The sequence below is a fragment of the Fundulus heteroclitus genome, unplaced genomic scaffold (genome assembly GCF_011125445.2).
Source record: "Fundulus heteroclitus isolate FHET01 unplaced genomic scaffold, MU-UCD_Fhet_4.1 scaffold_44, whole genome shotgun sequence".
NCBI lineage: Eukaryota > Metazoa > Chordata > Actinopteri > Cyprinodontiformes > Fundulidae > Fundulus > Fundulus heteroclitus.
In genome coordinates, this window is record NW_023396857.1 from 1,877,402 (window position 1) to 1,892,828 (window position 15,427).

The window sequence follows — 15,427 nt, forward strand, 5'->3', positions numbered from 1 at the left end:
AGAAGCAGAACATCTGCAGTTAGACCCAGGTTAAATTACACACAGCTGGTTACTGATTGGGTGACTCTTGAAGGAGTCACCCAATCAGTAACCTGTTTTATTCAAATAGGTTAATGTTCCTCAGAGAGGCTGATTAGTGTTTGAATGAGTCTCCGTTATAAGTGGAAGACAGAGAGATGTTCTGCTCTGATTGGCTAGTCTCCACCACCTGTTATATCCTGAGGCGTCACACACACACACACACACACACACACACACACACACACACACACACACACACACACACACACACACACACACACACACACACACACACACACACACATACACACACACACACACACCTGTTCAGTCTGTGCAGGTCAAAGCTGCTCAGCAGACTCACGTTTGGCTTCGGGTCACGAACAGATAGTTCTGCAGAATTAGGCCACCATCGCGGCCCCATCCTCTTCTTGAAGGAGAAACAACAGAGATAAATGCAGATTTAGATGCTCACACATTAATATTTGGACTTATGGGGCGGTTTTGCTAGCCTCGTGAGACCATCCTGATCTCGCGAGCTTTCAAGGTTTCACTCGCAGATCAGTCTGGCTACTTTTCGTTAAAGAAAATTTGGAGCCGTTCACCAAACGAACGTCCAATCAACGTTGGCTTTGAGGCTGGTTGAGGTGTGACGCAACGGGAAGCGCGTCAGTTCAGTCTAAAGAACATGGCGGCTTCAGCCGATGAAACTAGCGTTAGCGCGGCTATCGAGCAAGTTTTATCGGAATTACAGAGTATTTCTCTGCTGAGCTAACGAGCCTTTACCTGCAGCAGCAAGAGTAGCTTGGCTTGTGGTTGTGTTTTCGTCGTCGCTCTGTTACGAGTACGTCATATGCTTCGTTGATCTGATTGGTTCATTTGGCCCGTCTATCACCAACATAGGCCAATCAGCTAACCAGTATTTTCGCCCCTTCCCAAAATTACTTCAACGGAAGGTTTCCAGATGGATATGCGAAGCAAATCTATCTGGCGGCGTCAGGTTACGGTTTTGCAGTGATTACAGTAATCACACCATGTTGAAATACCGCCTTATTGTACTGTTTAAAAATGTAATACATATAAAAAAAAATGTATTGTGCTTAAATAAATGGACTAGGATCACCCATAAAATAACAATAAGTAATAATAACACCTAGTGGTTAAAATGGGAACAACATATACACAGCCTGCAGTTTCCTCAACGGTCTGTTGCTGATGTGAAATCTCCACTGAAGTTTTACTTCCACAGGACAGGATGTTGTATTCTGTTTTACTTCTGGTCGGCTTCTCTTACTGGCCTCCATGTTTGCAGGCTGCTGTTTTTTTTCCCAACATAAAATACCAAATGCTGTTTGGTGTTTTGGGAACCCTGGGAACTCTGATTGGCTCAGGAACCAGGAAGTGAACACGGGCTACACTCTGAACCGAAGTAGTTCTGGACCGTACCTCTGGGTTTGAAAGGAGAAAAACGTGACTAAGACATTGTTGATGGAGAGAACTGATTGTTTATAGGGAATGTTACTTCCATCCCGGGTGATTTTACCGTAAATATCTTACGTATTGCTCCTTGAAAGCTATGCAAATTGACAGAAAAGTTCATATTGTTGAACTCCAGTGAAATATTGCTTTGCTCTACTGCACTGTTTGCAGATTTGCGTCACTCTATTCAGCCACTTCGGCCAAACATTGTCTCTATGAATCATAGAGACAATGTTTGAATAACTTATTATGCAGTATTTTGCTAAAGAGTTTTTACTGAAAAAAACTTTTTGTTTCTCTGTCAGGATATTTTCACACCAGAGTGTAAGTTTAAGGAGTCTGTGTTCGAGAACTACTACGTCATCTATTCGTCCACCCTGTACCGGCAGCACGAGTCGGGCCGGGCCTGGTTCCTGGGTCTGAACAAGGAGGGAATCATCATGAAGGGGAACCGGGTGAAGAAGACTAAACCCTGCTCACATTTCGTCCCCAGACCTATTGAAGGTGAGGAAAAAAGCCCTTAATTGCTCCTTTGTTCTGAACTAAAGACGCCATTCAGACGAGGGAGGACCTCTCTGTAGAAACAGGAGAAGAAGTTTAGGCAGGCCATGGTTTACCAAGAGTCAATAGATCGATTTTGGTGTTTAGTTGTCATCGGTTTGGTCCTGTCAGAGCCAAATTAGACATTATTTGGACATCTAGTCCAAAAAGATGGACAATTGTCAGGAGCACCATCAAGCTACTAAAAAATAACTATACCAAGACACAAAAACCATATAATTACAAATTTAGTGAGAGGTTCCTGCTTTCTAAATAGATATTCAGTATTAACATTTTAAACCAATGTTTTTAAAACCCTTATTTATTTGCATCCTTTAGTTCAGTTTTAGTTTTAGTTTAGGTGAACAAGCTACATCTGAGAATGCTGTGAAAGCAATAATGTGTTTCATTGGATGTCTTCATGTTCTGAAAGACTGGTGAGGTCTGTTCATGGTCTATATCTGTCTAAAAACATTAAAAAATTTAGTTTTTGCTCAGAGTTTAGTCACATGTCCTACAGGAGCTTCTTGGAAGTCAAGTTGAATCTCTAATAACGCAGATGGAGGTTTAATAGGAAACACAAGGCTCCGTCTCTGCTTTCAGTTGCTCTGCTCGTTTGCTGCTATCATTTTCTTCATTCCTGTCCTCTCCCTACCTCCCTGTTCCCATCACCGGGTTTCCTTTCTCCCCCTCACCTGCACTCTGACCAACTGTCTTAGTTTAACATCCTTCATTATCCATTTCGGTGACCTTGAGTTTCCAGAAAGGCGCATTTTAAATAAAATTTATTATTATTATTATTATTATTATTATTATTATTATTATTATTATTATTATTATTATTATTATCCTTTTCTTCAGATCAAACTGTTCCACCTCCTTCCAGCAGGGTTTTTTTCTGCAGGTCTGAAACAACTGGAGTTTACTGGATCAGTGTCAGGAACAGTTGGTTTCACACCAGCCTTGAATGAGTGATTAGTCGGGTGATTTCATTGGCCGGTTTACGCACCGGACATAAGTTTGTTTTTTTTTATACCGTTTTGATTAATTCAATTTGGAAACATAATAAATCTCTCCTTAGACATGAAGGACGCCTTTAAGGTTCCCAACACATCTATGAAGGCTAAGACTTTAACTTCACAAAGCTATTATCAAAAGGATAACAATTGAATCTGAATGTAAATCTCTTTTTACATTGATTCTTATTTTATTGGCTCCTTTTTAATGCTTTTACACACTTTTTAAAGATGGTTTAAAACAAATCTGTGGTTTTGATGTCAAACTAAGCAGAGATTCCCCTATTTTTACAAATTTTTCAAGACAGAATAAAAAACATTTTTTTATTGTCTCCTAGTGGGAAAATGTAGCTGTGCTGATAGCAAAGTGAAACCCATTTGGAGTTTGCCAAAGTTGGGATCAGGTTTGATTTAAAGCCCCAGTGTGTGAGATTTTCACCCATCTAGTGGTGCGCTGAATGAACTACAAACGACCTCACCGCTAAGCGCGTAATAACTACTACAGAAACCGTGGAGTGTCATAAATGTGACAATATTAACGCGCCCTCCCTCCCGTCCTCCCTATCAGCTGCTAACAGCTGATAGCTGCTAACAGGTTTTTTTGGCCTTGTTTCTGAAAGTTCAGCCGCTTTTTTTGCTCTGATAAGCAACTATAAACACGAGTAAAATCAGCCGCTGCTGCACTACAGACAGTGAACGGCTGATATCCCTCCATCGCTGGACCACACTGCCCTGTTTCTAACATAACACCTAAATAAACTTCACTGTTATATTTAATTAACTTACCTGTCCAGCAGAAAGCTGCAACCTCAGCATCTGTTTTAAATCCCGCTCCCTCATGAATTATCTCCACCTGGTAATAATAGCTGCGCAGATATAGACTCTCATTTTCTCCCCGTTATTACTGCTTTTTCTTTTCTTGGTTACTTTCTCTTCCCTCTGGCTGGGCAGAGAGTACGGACGGTCCTCCATTTCAACAGAAAATGACAAACAGATGATCTACGGTCGTGTTTGCCTGTTTTATACTTCTCCACAACCGACTTCACGTCTTCATATAGGGGACATATAAGGAAAACGCATAATGCTGACAAGTTTGTCCCCTTTCAGCTACTGTAATCAGAAATAGTGATGCAACATGGCGCCTCCCTGTGGTGCCATTATGTATTTATAAACTACTAATTCTAATTTATGAGAATGATTTCATTTGTGATGTGAGGTTATTAGACTTTGCCAGAATATGCATTTATAAAAGCAAATACTTGATTTTTTGCTAATTAAAAGCCAAATTAGTTACACACTGTCCCTTTCAAGAATCAGGATTCTCTGTAGAATAATCCAGTTCTGGTAAAGGTATGAGTTCATCTCCATGGTCGTTTGTCCTGTGATGGACTGGCAACCTGCCCAATGATCACTGGAGATGGGCACCAGCCATCTTACCTGACTCCGCCAGATAGATTTGCTCCGCATATCCATCTGGAAACCTTCCGTTGAAGTAATTTTGGGAAGGGGCGAAAATACTGGTTAGCTGATTGGCCTATGTTGGTGATAGACGGGCCAAATGAACCAATCAGATTCGTCGTCGCTCGTAACAGAGCGACGACGAAAACACAACCACAAGCCAAGCTACTCTTGCTGCTGCAGGTAAAGGCTCGTTAGCTCAGCAAAGAAATACTCTGTAATTCCGATAAAACTTGCTCGATAGCCACGCTAACGCTAGTTTCATCGGCTGAAGCCGCCATGCTGTTAAGACTGAACTGACGCGCTTCCCGTTGCGTCACACCTCAACCCGCCTCAAAGCCAACGCTGATTGGACGTTCGTTTGGTGAACGGCTCCAAATTTTCTTCAACGGAGAGTATCCAGACTGATCTGCGAGTGAAACCTTGAAAACTCGCGAGATCAGGATGGTCTCACGAGGCTACCAGCCATCCCCATCCTGCTCCACAGATGGACTGATAATGCACTGAGTCTGAAGACGTTACTTTGGAAATTAAACGGATCTAGGTTTGTGCAGATGCCAAAAAGAGCACTCCTTTTCTTCTCTGCTGAATCAGAAATAATTTCAGTTTAACAATTCTTGGATCAAACTGAAAGGAAATGGAAGCAGGTAAATGTTTCCCAATTAAATCTCCACAATGTTAGGACAAAATTTGAAAACTAAAGAAGTCTGATGTGGGAAAAGTCTGGAATTTTTGAATGGAAAGCATGAGTTCTCTAGGGAATAACTGCTGGTACTGAAAAACTGATGTTCTCCCCCCCCCCTCCCCCCTCTGCAGTTTGCATGTACAAGGAGCCGTCTCTGCATGAGCTCGAGGAGAAGCTGCTGAAGTCGTCGAGGAGCCCAACGCTGAACAGCGGCCGTGCCAGGAGCCTGGATCGACCGGCGCGGGGGTCTGCCCACTCCTCCACAGAGCGCGAGGCGTCATAGCCTGCAGCGCCCCCCGCAGGAGGAGGAGGAAGACAACGAGAACTCCCATTTTAACAATCCCTATGTTCAGCAACTACAACCACCGACGACAACCAACCGCCAAGACAACGAAGACGAAGACAACAACGTAAAAAAAAAAAAAAGATTTTAAAAATCGGGGGAAATTCTTCCTTGTGGTGAAATATTTTAACGAGCAAGGGCATGGGGGAGGGTCTTGCTTGGAAATTTAAAAAAAAAATCACGACGTTGAGGATGGAGATTTAAATTTTATGCAAAAAAGTCCTGCTGAAATAGTGCCAGGAGGCTAGCACACCTACTCTTCATCAACACATTGTAATCATCATCCTTTCTGTCACAACGATGACAAAATATCCTTTGAGTCGAGCGAGCGCTCCGAACTCTGAAGCTTTAAGCCATGTAGACACTTCACTTCTTTTTGTTTCCTAACGAATGCTAAAACTTTCTAACTTTCCTCACGCCGTGCTTCTTCTTCTTCTTCTTCTTCTTCTCCATGTTGTTCTGTCAAATCAGATGGAGGAGGTTCTGTTTGCCACGATTTGTTTATTTGTTCTTTTTTTGCTTTAATGGGTCAGGGCCTTGTTCTAGGCTTAGGCGCAGACACTGCCGACTTAAAGGTCCAGGAAGGCAAAGGTACACAAGAACTTCTTGGGTTGTCTTGACTGGACAACTTCCTCTGAGCAGAATCATTTAGGTTGTTTGTGATCCCGAAAGGAAAAGAGTTTGCTGTTGACATTTGAGGCTTTGTTTGTTCACTGCAGATTACGCAACGTCCACTATTTTTGCATGTTTCAGATTGTTCAGCACTGTCAGAACGATTTTCTGCTATCGGTGCCACCTTGAGACTATTTCTATGAAAACCATTTTCAAAGCCTTTAATGTGTTTGAGGAATTTTTACTTTTAAATAACACATGATTTGCTCCCTGCAACACAAAAAATAACAATGATATCATTTGAAGAAAAAAGAAATCTCCCAACAGATTAACATATAAGGCCAATTATAGCCTTTTTCTATTAAGTTTGTTATGCCTTGTTTCCACCGTTGTTTTTTTATTTGTGTCTCAACTGTAAATGCATTTCTTTCTTTTCTCATTCAGATCCCTAGAATTGGCTACAGAGAAATCTCAATTTGAAAATTGCTTTTTTCACTGATGTGTAAAAGCGACTTCCCCTTTCTAATATCAATCATGTGTCTCAATAATGTGTGGAAACATCCTGCCAACCATCGCTAAAAACACTAGAAGAAGACTATGTGTATAATCGTTTTAGATTTCTTCATTGCAGGTTTTACCTGAAAAGAAAATTGGATTTAATACTGGGGGAGCGGAGGGGGTGGATGGGTGTTTGCATGTCAGTTGGAATTACAGACAGAAATATTAGTGTGGAAACAAAGTTTTAGTATAAATCTGAATCACAAATTTGACGGTCCCCTTGACTAGGAAGAAGGTTTGGTTTGTGAGGACTTCAGGTCCCGACGAGGCCGGTGACCAGACCCGGTCCTAATGAGACCATAAAAACAAGAACACATACACACATTTGCATTTCTGCTATGATTGCATCAAATTAATTTACTACAAAGTTGTTTATCTAGATATAACCTGGAAAAAATTACTCCCCAATGGTCATTTGTCCTTAAAAAGTAGGTGTTTAAACCAGAAAAGGTCTTAATGAGGCAAAAGACACAAGTGCACACTGCAGGTAACGCCAGAAAATACCCGTAGTAAAGTAATGCTAAATAATTTTAAATACAAGTCTTAGATGATGAAACTTTTTACACAATTTTGTATGCGGGGAAATAATTAGATTTTTCCAAAATAAAACAAGAAGTGGATGTAAAACAAGCCAAGGTCAGTAGATGAAAGATGCAGGAACAGTAAAAATATGTAAATCTGTTAAACTTCATCATCACGCCCACATGTTTCACTGAGCTTTGTTAGATTGTTTTAAGGATAGCAGTAGTTGCTGTAGTTTAACTGAATTATTGCTGCGTTTGTTCAGCTGGTGAGCAGATTTCAGCACATTTGAAGCAGCGTCGTTGATGGATGGTTTTCATAGGAATTAAACTCGGTGAGGAAGCTGCTGCTGTCTGGGGGCTCAGAGGAAGGAGGAGCCAAAGCTTTGCACGATCAGGCCGGGACGCCAATGCGTGCTGCGTTCAGGGCTCTCTCACATGTGTCCCAAATACTGAGACATTGTAGGAAGAGAACATTGCATGATTTATTTTCTAAAAGCCCAGCAACGCCCCCGCAGCCGCTCTGGGAATTTAAATGATTTATTGAGACACTAACAGCAGAGTTGTGTAAGTGAGATCCGGTCTGAAGGAGACTGAAACGAGGCCCCTCCCACGCTGTGACCTCATAGGTGATGTACGATCAGCACGCATCGGCGTATGACCGATCCAACCGAAGGCCGCCTCATGATGTAAACCCCTGCCAGTGATAATCCGTGACTCCTGGAGGAATGTGCAATTATTTCGTCTTTTTATTCTTTTACGGAAAAAAATAACATAGATCAGGCATAAAAGAGCCTACATTAATTTAAAAAAACATTTTTATTGACAGATATAGTTAATTAAAAACATTTTCAAATTAATATTTCAATATTTTATTTTTGATTTAAGATTTTTTACTTTTTGTTTACCTTAGGTGGAAACATATCTTGAAGGGTTTTTTTTCAATCACTTGTTTAAAATCCAGATGTAATTTATTTTCTTCTAATTTTTCTCCAATATTCATTGCTTCCAGTTTTTTTTAGGCACCAACGATCAGTTTTTGAGTTGCAGCTTCAGACAAACGGTTATTTTAACTCAATGTTTTAGGAGGAAAACCAAAGTAGGGGGACTAAGCTGAAATGTGTGTCAGTTTTTCTTGTTGTTTTCACAGCAGCAGTTAAGTGTCTTAAAAAAAAAAACATTAACGCCATGGTGTGTTAAAGAAACCTGGGATTTCCAAGCCTCTCGAGTGCATCAAGAGAAAAATGGTTTTAGAAGATTCAGATCTATTGGGAATGGTTTCAAACAGCAGATTAACCCTGCAGCAGAGAAATCGTGACCGAATTAACCTGTAGAGGTCGCTATGCTGCACAACTGTTTATTAATACATTTAGGTCTATCAGCTTATTGAATGTAAGTTATTTGTTGCTTTCTGTTTTCATATGATTCACATGGGGCAGTTGGCAGCATCGTTGCTTTTCAGCAAGTAGATTCTGGTGTTGAATCTTTCTTCGTGGAGTTTGCATGTTCTCCCCATGCATGCGTTGGTACTTTCTGGGTACTCCGACGTCCTCTCCCAGCCCAAAAACATGATTGTTGGGTTAATTAGTGACTCTAAATTTGCTGGAGGTGTTTATCTGTGTTACTCTGTGAGGGACTGGCTACCTGGCCAAGGTATACCCCGCCTCTTGACCCCCGGAGGTACGCATCAGCCCCTCCCTGATCCTACATGGATAAGCCAGCATAGACAAAGGATGGATGTTTTTCTGAGTTTTTGCAAATTGCAGAGACGTATATGATTAATGTGATGCAATGAAAGAAGCCAAATTTTTCTCTTTAAACCTAATGAGTTAATGCTGCTTTAAAGGTACATAGCCACATAAGATGCTTGTAAAGAAAGACCAAAAACCGTTGGGTCATGATAAAATAAGGTTAAATACACCAAGCGTTCATCCTGATAATGTGTTATGGTCCTTTTTGTGGTTAAATAACCCCCAGCAATGGCCGTGATTAGCAGATATAAACAGACGTGGCACCATCTAGTGGCAGTATCTCAGAACTGTCATAAAGCCGGTTTGCTTAATTAATAAAACAATTGTAAATAAAGTCGGACTGAGCCTGACTCACTGCAATGCCTCACAGTAAAGCAGCAGCTCGGCGTGATGAAGACCAACGTTATTAATTAAATAAACCAGCAGCTTTAAGAGCCTCATATCAGAACATTTACTCACGTCAGTCAACTCTGCGTCACATCTGAGCCTCGGCAGGTTTAGCTTCAGTGAACACCAACGTTCAGACTGGATTCCCAGAGACATTCCAGACTTTTCCCTCTTCATAGATTTTTATTTGCGTTTTCTTTTACTGGATCTTGGACCTTTCTTCATTGTTTCGCTGGGAGATGCTAATAGCCGTTAGCCGCTGTTTTAACCCCTGCTGTATATGTGCAGAACGTACCTCCGGTAAAATCATAAATAAACGTGAAAGACTTTATTTACTAACAAACTGAGCAACAACAAAGCGTAAAACACCGAAATGACAACTAATATGTCAGCAGGACGTGATAATCTTTCATAAAAACGTTGCATGCAACCAGAGTGAGATACATACACATTTTTAGAAAAAAAAAATAACGTGGCTGTGCACCTTTAAGCAAAAAAAGCCGTTTCCTTCCCTTGATGAAGACATCATGCTGAGACATAAAGTCCTTCCTCTCTTGGCCACAGACCCAGGTTTCTTTCACCACCGTGCTGCGTTCAGGCGCCGGCTGATGGGAGGCTCTGGCAGCAGGTTTAACACTGCCGTTCTTCGGCGAACAGCACTGCCCTGAAACCTGAAGCTACTTTACTGCAACCTTATCTGAATTTCATGACTTACAACAGGAGACTTACCAAAAAATGCTGGAATCAGGAATGTCCCTGAGAGATTGGATGGATCAGAGAAACGTTTACAGATTATTGTTCAACCTCCATCCTTCTTAAAGATCTTTTAACTGGATGTAAGTCGCGTCACTGCCCTCTGCAACCTTTGTTTTTACCTCCTGTCCCAGAACACTGACCGGGTTTCCTAAAATCAGGTCCAGCATATTCCTAATACTTTGGGAATATGCTCTCATGCTGAGGAAGCTCCCATTCCTCAGAGAAGAGTCTGTCGACAGAGAAAATGACAGAGAATCGTCCCTTTCATTTTCAGTGACTTTGTGTGTTTTTAGGAAACTTGGTCTCCTCCCGTCAGCCGGTGGGAATAAAACACTGATGTAGGAATAATGAAATAGTTTCCATGTCTGAATGTTACTGAACGTGCTGCTGTTTCTGTTCCCTGAACACCAAGGTCACAGCGGGCGGGGCCAACGTGGCTCTGACTCTGATTCGCTGCCTGAATCAAAGCTGTTTTTTTCTGTCGCTGATTAAAAACAGGCAAACGGACTGATGGAGGGAAACAAACGAGCCAATCACAATCCACCTTTCTGCCTCTGAGAAAGTCTTCCACTTTGGGATTTTAATTGGACCGCATGGATTGTAGAGGCTCCTGACCTTTTCCCAGAGCGCCAGTCCGCTCCGACGAGAAATTTCAGAGTCTTTTTCTGTCACATAAGCTGCTTCAGACTAGACAGAAATATGTTTTAAACTCAGTTTCCGCTCTGAAGCACCGCTGCCTTCAGGTAACCCCAAAAACGCCCAGTAGAGTTGGGGTATGGAAAGCCAACAGGGCCACAAAACGTCAAAACTCTGTCAAAGTTTTAAAAAGCAAAAATAGGAACTTATTATTCTAAGCTTTTTATTTTATTTGTTATTTGTTTGCTCTTCTGAGCTTATTTGAAAAAAAGAGAAAGAAAAAATTAAGGACATTTTCCTTCCTGAAAATTAATTGTGAAAAATCTAAATTGTTGAAAAGATCAATTATTATAAAATACAATCCTATTTTCAGTGGATTTTATAGCTCATTAGTTTTGGTCCATATTAGAAACTTCCAGGTTAATTTGTCAGAATTGACAAACACCTGATTTTCTGACAGTTACCTGAAGGCAGCGCAGCAAAAGTGCAGAAAAGAGTCGCTGTCTGAAGCACTTCAGTGCTAAAACTGTAGGGGGCGCTGTCGCTCTCCCCTCCCACTGAAAAGCACGAGGAATCGTCGTTGGTGTGAGAATCTGTTTGAAACTTTTGTTTGTGTTTGCTGATATTTGCACCGTCATATAAATGCATCATGTATTAGAGAAACTCATCGCAAATACGCAGCAGGATGAAAAAAAAAAAAACGACAACTGAAAAATAAAAAAAGGAATGAAAGAAGAATGTCAGCGTCTGCCTCGTCTTTTTAATCTTTTTACAGTTCAGGGGTTCTGATCCAATAGAGCCTGGGGCCCGGACCCCAGGGGCCGTGTTAGTGTCCCAATGGGGGACTTTGGGTGTGAGAGTTGCAAAAAGGCGTAAAAGACACAAAACTTATTAGATCAATTAACATGAAACAAATTCAATTTAAAGTTGAGCTATAAAGCAGAAGAGAAGAAATTAAATACTGTGGAAATGCTGTGCAGTTCGTAAATATTTCCCTTTCTAGTCCCTCAGAGGGGAAATGCGTCTCTGGTTAACCCTTTAGGGACCAAAATGTTTCACTTTACAATGTCAAAGATATACTTCTTTTAATATATAAAATTTATGCCTTTAATCATGGAACAAAATTCACAAATGTACTACTTTTCTGGAAACTATGGGTTTTTGGGGGGTTAATTTACTCCTCTGTGGCCAATAATTTATTTTCTTTGATCTTTTTTTTTGGAAATCATGAGAATAAAGTCATAAGGCTTACAAGAATAAAGAGCATTATGAGAATAAAGTTGTAATATTAAGAGATTGAAGTTTCAAAGTCCTGATACTGATAATAATTGGAAGCTGATTTTCTAAAAAATATTTTGCATTTCCTTATTAATGAAATCGATACCAAAGTATAACTTTACAAGATGCTCAACACTCCTTATTTTAACACAGGGGGAAGACTTTTTGGTAAGAGTTCTCATAAAATTACTACTTTTGTCTTGTAGTTTTATGACTTTTATTATGTTTATTTTGGGGAGGACACGTTGATAAGTTTGGGCACCCCTGCTTCAGGGAGCAGCGTGTTGCCAGCACTCCCATGTTACCTTATTAATGGATGAGACACACAGGCTTAAATGTAAATGCGTTCCCTGCTTCCTGGAACAGCTGACACGGAGAACACGGAAACAAGTCAAAACCTGGGGGAGCTTCGCCTGAAAACCCACTCAGCCGCTGGTTTCCACTCCGCCGAGCACTTTGTTAAATGTTCGGATGTCCTAAAAGCCGAGCAGCTTCATCCATGTTTAATGAGGAAAGACAGGAAAACACGAGTCTGCTGCAGCGCAGCGAGTCTGAGGCCTTCGGCTGAAACTATCTGGAGAAATTCAGCGGTGGACACTTTTATCGTTGTCAAGCAATCAGCACTTTGTTACCATGCGAGTGAAGAGCTGGGCTGCAGGGAGAAGGTCTGAGGTTCAATTCCCTGCCTGGGTTCTTTCTGCATGGAGTTTACAATCTGATAAAATTATCAAATCAAGTAAACAGAGAAAACCAGCAATTATTGATGATAAAACACTGAGGATCTGAAAGTAAAAAGCTGGTGTTGAGGCTTTTATTTTGAAGTTCTGGACTTTTACCTGCTGGCTGGAGGCATTTCAGAGCCGGTCCAGTTCAAGACCAAAGCCCGGTTGGTTACAAGAGGCTGGAAGCTCCTTTTTTGTATTTTAACAACACATTTATTTTCCTAAGAACCTTCACTATGACAGTTTTCACATCACATAAACAGAGTTAAAGAATAACTGTCCATCAAACACAGAACACACAATATTGTTGAAACTCCCCTGAGAGAAAAACTCAGTCAGATTATTCATCCATGAAAAAATGAAATATCAGCTCTTACTCTACATTTAACCATCAAGGTGAACATTTTGTCAGCTTTTTCCTTTGGAACATTATTCATCTTATTCATTCTACTAATAAAAATAGACAATTTTGCTTCTCCTGCCAAAAAAATTAACAATTTCCACTCAATAGTTTCTTCTTTTTTTTGTCTGCACCAAAAAATAAAAAAGCCACTTTAGACCAATTAACAGCACATTTTTAAAAACGATTTCCAACTAATTAAACAGCAGAACAAGTCGGTCACATTCATGAAACGTATTAAAGTAGTTTCCATTTTTTGACAAAAGGACACAGTTCAGTTGCATCTTTTTTAATCTTAGACATAAAACTATTAACTCAGTGTTCCCTGTAAACTCCTCCGCTGTAGACCACCTACCCTCCCACTCAGAGGTCTATGGAGGACCCTCCATGCAGGCTCCTGATTTTCTCCAACGCTTCACCCGTCTCTCCAGACCATATCAGTCCTTCCACTCAACTGGATTTTATTTTACCCTTAAACATACATTTTATATAGTAACTTTCCAGTTAACTCTATTAGTATTTAATAAAGGACCCATCATTCCTGTAAAATCAATATTTAAACCCATTACTGGAAAAGAATCTGCAGCATCAGGAAACGCTTTTTACATTAAAATAATCCATCAACATCTGTTTTTTCATCTAAGGTTAAATTTTCTAAGAAGAAATAAATAAAATAAAATAAAATAAAATAGCGAGCAGATCCTTGCTGAGGGACTCAGTGGCACCAGAGGCAGTCTTTGGGGTTCTGATCCGGTTCATGAAGCCTCAGAACACAGGAGCTCTGCTCTAACTGGACCTGCTAAAGAGCGCCCCCTGTGGTGGACAGTGTGAGCACCACATGAAAAGAGACTAATGAGACTGACCAAGGGCTGGACGATATAAGAAAAAAAGCATATTGATCAAATAGAAATCATATTGATCGATATCGATAATTATCAAAATTCAAAACATATTTTAAGTGCAGCCCTGGCCGTTTTATCCTGTTGCTTAGCAACCTATTTTTAGATACAGACACACAAACATTGAATTCAGTTTTTAAAAAGAAAAATCTCTCTGAACTCTTTGAAGGAGGCGGAGTTTGGTTCCTGGGTCTGCGTTGTGATTGGTTGGGAGGATTAATGATGTAATATTAACCTACATGACTAGAATGCAAAAGGAAGGAAAACTGTTGTACTTTTAATTTACCTTTCTTTCTATTGTCGATATACGTCTATCAGTCGATACTTATTTATAATTATAGCCACAGAATGAACTCAGCTTCTGATGAAAAGTTCCCATTGAGACAGAATCAAAGAGTTATTTTAAAAGATTTTTATGATTCTCTATAACATTTAACTGGAAGGCTGATGAAAGCTGTGCTGAATTATTCCATGTTGATGTTTTTTTTATACTTTCCCTGCAGCTCTCCCAGGAATTCCCTTCCAATGCCAAAGATCCAGTCAGAACAGAAGGCAGGCGGTTTATTCCTGTGGTTAAAACGCTGCAGGTTAAGGTGCTGAGCTGGTTTTAATCTGAGGCTGTGATGGAGAAGCTCATATTTACATTTAGAGAAAAGAGGTCAGAAAGATTTCTGGCAAATTTCACTAAACTCCCTGAAAGTTTTAATAATCCAAAATGGTCCGATTCAAATTTATCAGAGATATTAAAGCAGAATATTTTTATATTGACATATTTTTAAAGTGACATTTTCACTCAGGGGGTGCTGATCGATTTTATTTTATTAATTTATTCATTTAGTTTTATTTTATCTTACAATTCCAACACATGTTGGTGCCAGAAAATCTCAAAATGTTTTTTTCTTCAAAGAACATCAGCGTGAAAAAGCATCTCAAAAAGAGAAAAAGCAACAGATATTTTTTTTAGGATTTTACTCCTGTGTTGATTTTGTTGTTAAATTTAATTCAACAGTAAAAAAAAAAAAAAAAAAAAAAAAACAGTTTAATACTTGCTGAATTTCCGGCCTCTTGTCGTTTCAGCGTATGAACAGCAAGTGGCGGCATCCAATCAGGAATGAGGGCAGACGGTTCTCTCCGCAGGGATCCAATCAGCGTTCGCCAAACTCCTGGAAACTACACTCCTGGTTTTCACCTGAAAAAACGGTTTTCTCTGGCATATTATTTATTTTTCACAGATTTATCTAAACCCCAGGAGCGACCTGACTCCTGGAGACACAGTTAAAGCGAACTGGAGAGTTATAACCCTCTGTGGGTAAATTCTCCGCTGAGAAGCTGCTTCAGGAAGTTGATTCATCATCAGTTCTTACT

General features: G+C 40.2%; 1 protein-coding gene across 3 annotated transcripts in view; it reads left to right on the plus strand.

Moving 5' to 3' along the window:
- The window catches only part of LOC105915685 (fibroblast growth factor 12), a 48,060-nt gene extending 41,634 nt beyond the window's left edge, over positions 1-6,426 (plus strand). For all 3 annotated transcript variants that reach the window (XM_012849875.3, XM_012849874.3, XM_012849873.3), the window contains exons 4-5: positions 1,806-2,004; positions 5,331-6,426. In XM_012849875.3, coding sequence (XP_012705329.2) covers positions 1,806-2,004; positions 5,331-5,482 — 351 coding nt within the window. In that variant the 3' untranslated portion in view covers positions 5,483-6,426. The remainder of the gene's footprint in view (positions 1-1,805; positions 2,005-5,330) is intronic.
- The last annotated feature ends 9,001 nt before the right edge of the window (positions 6,427-15,427 follow it).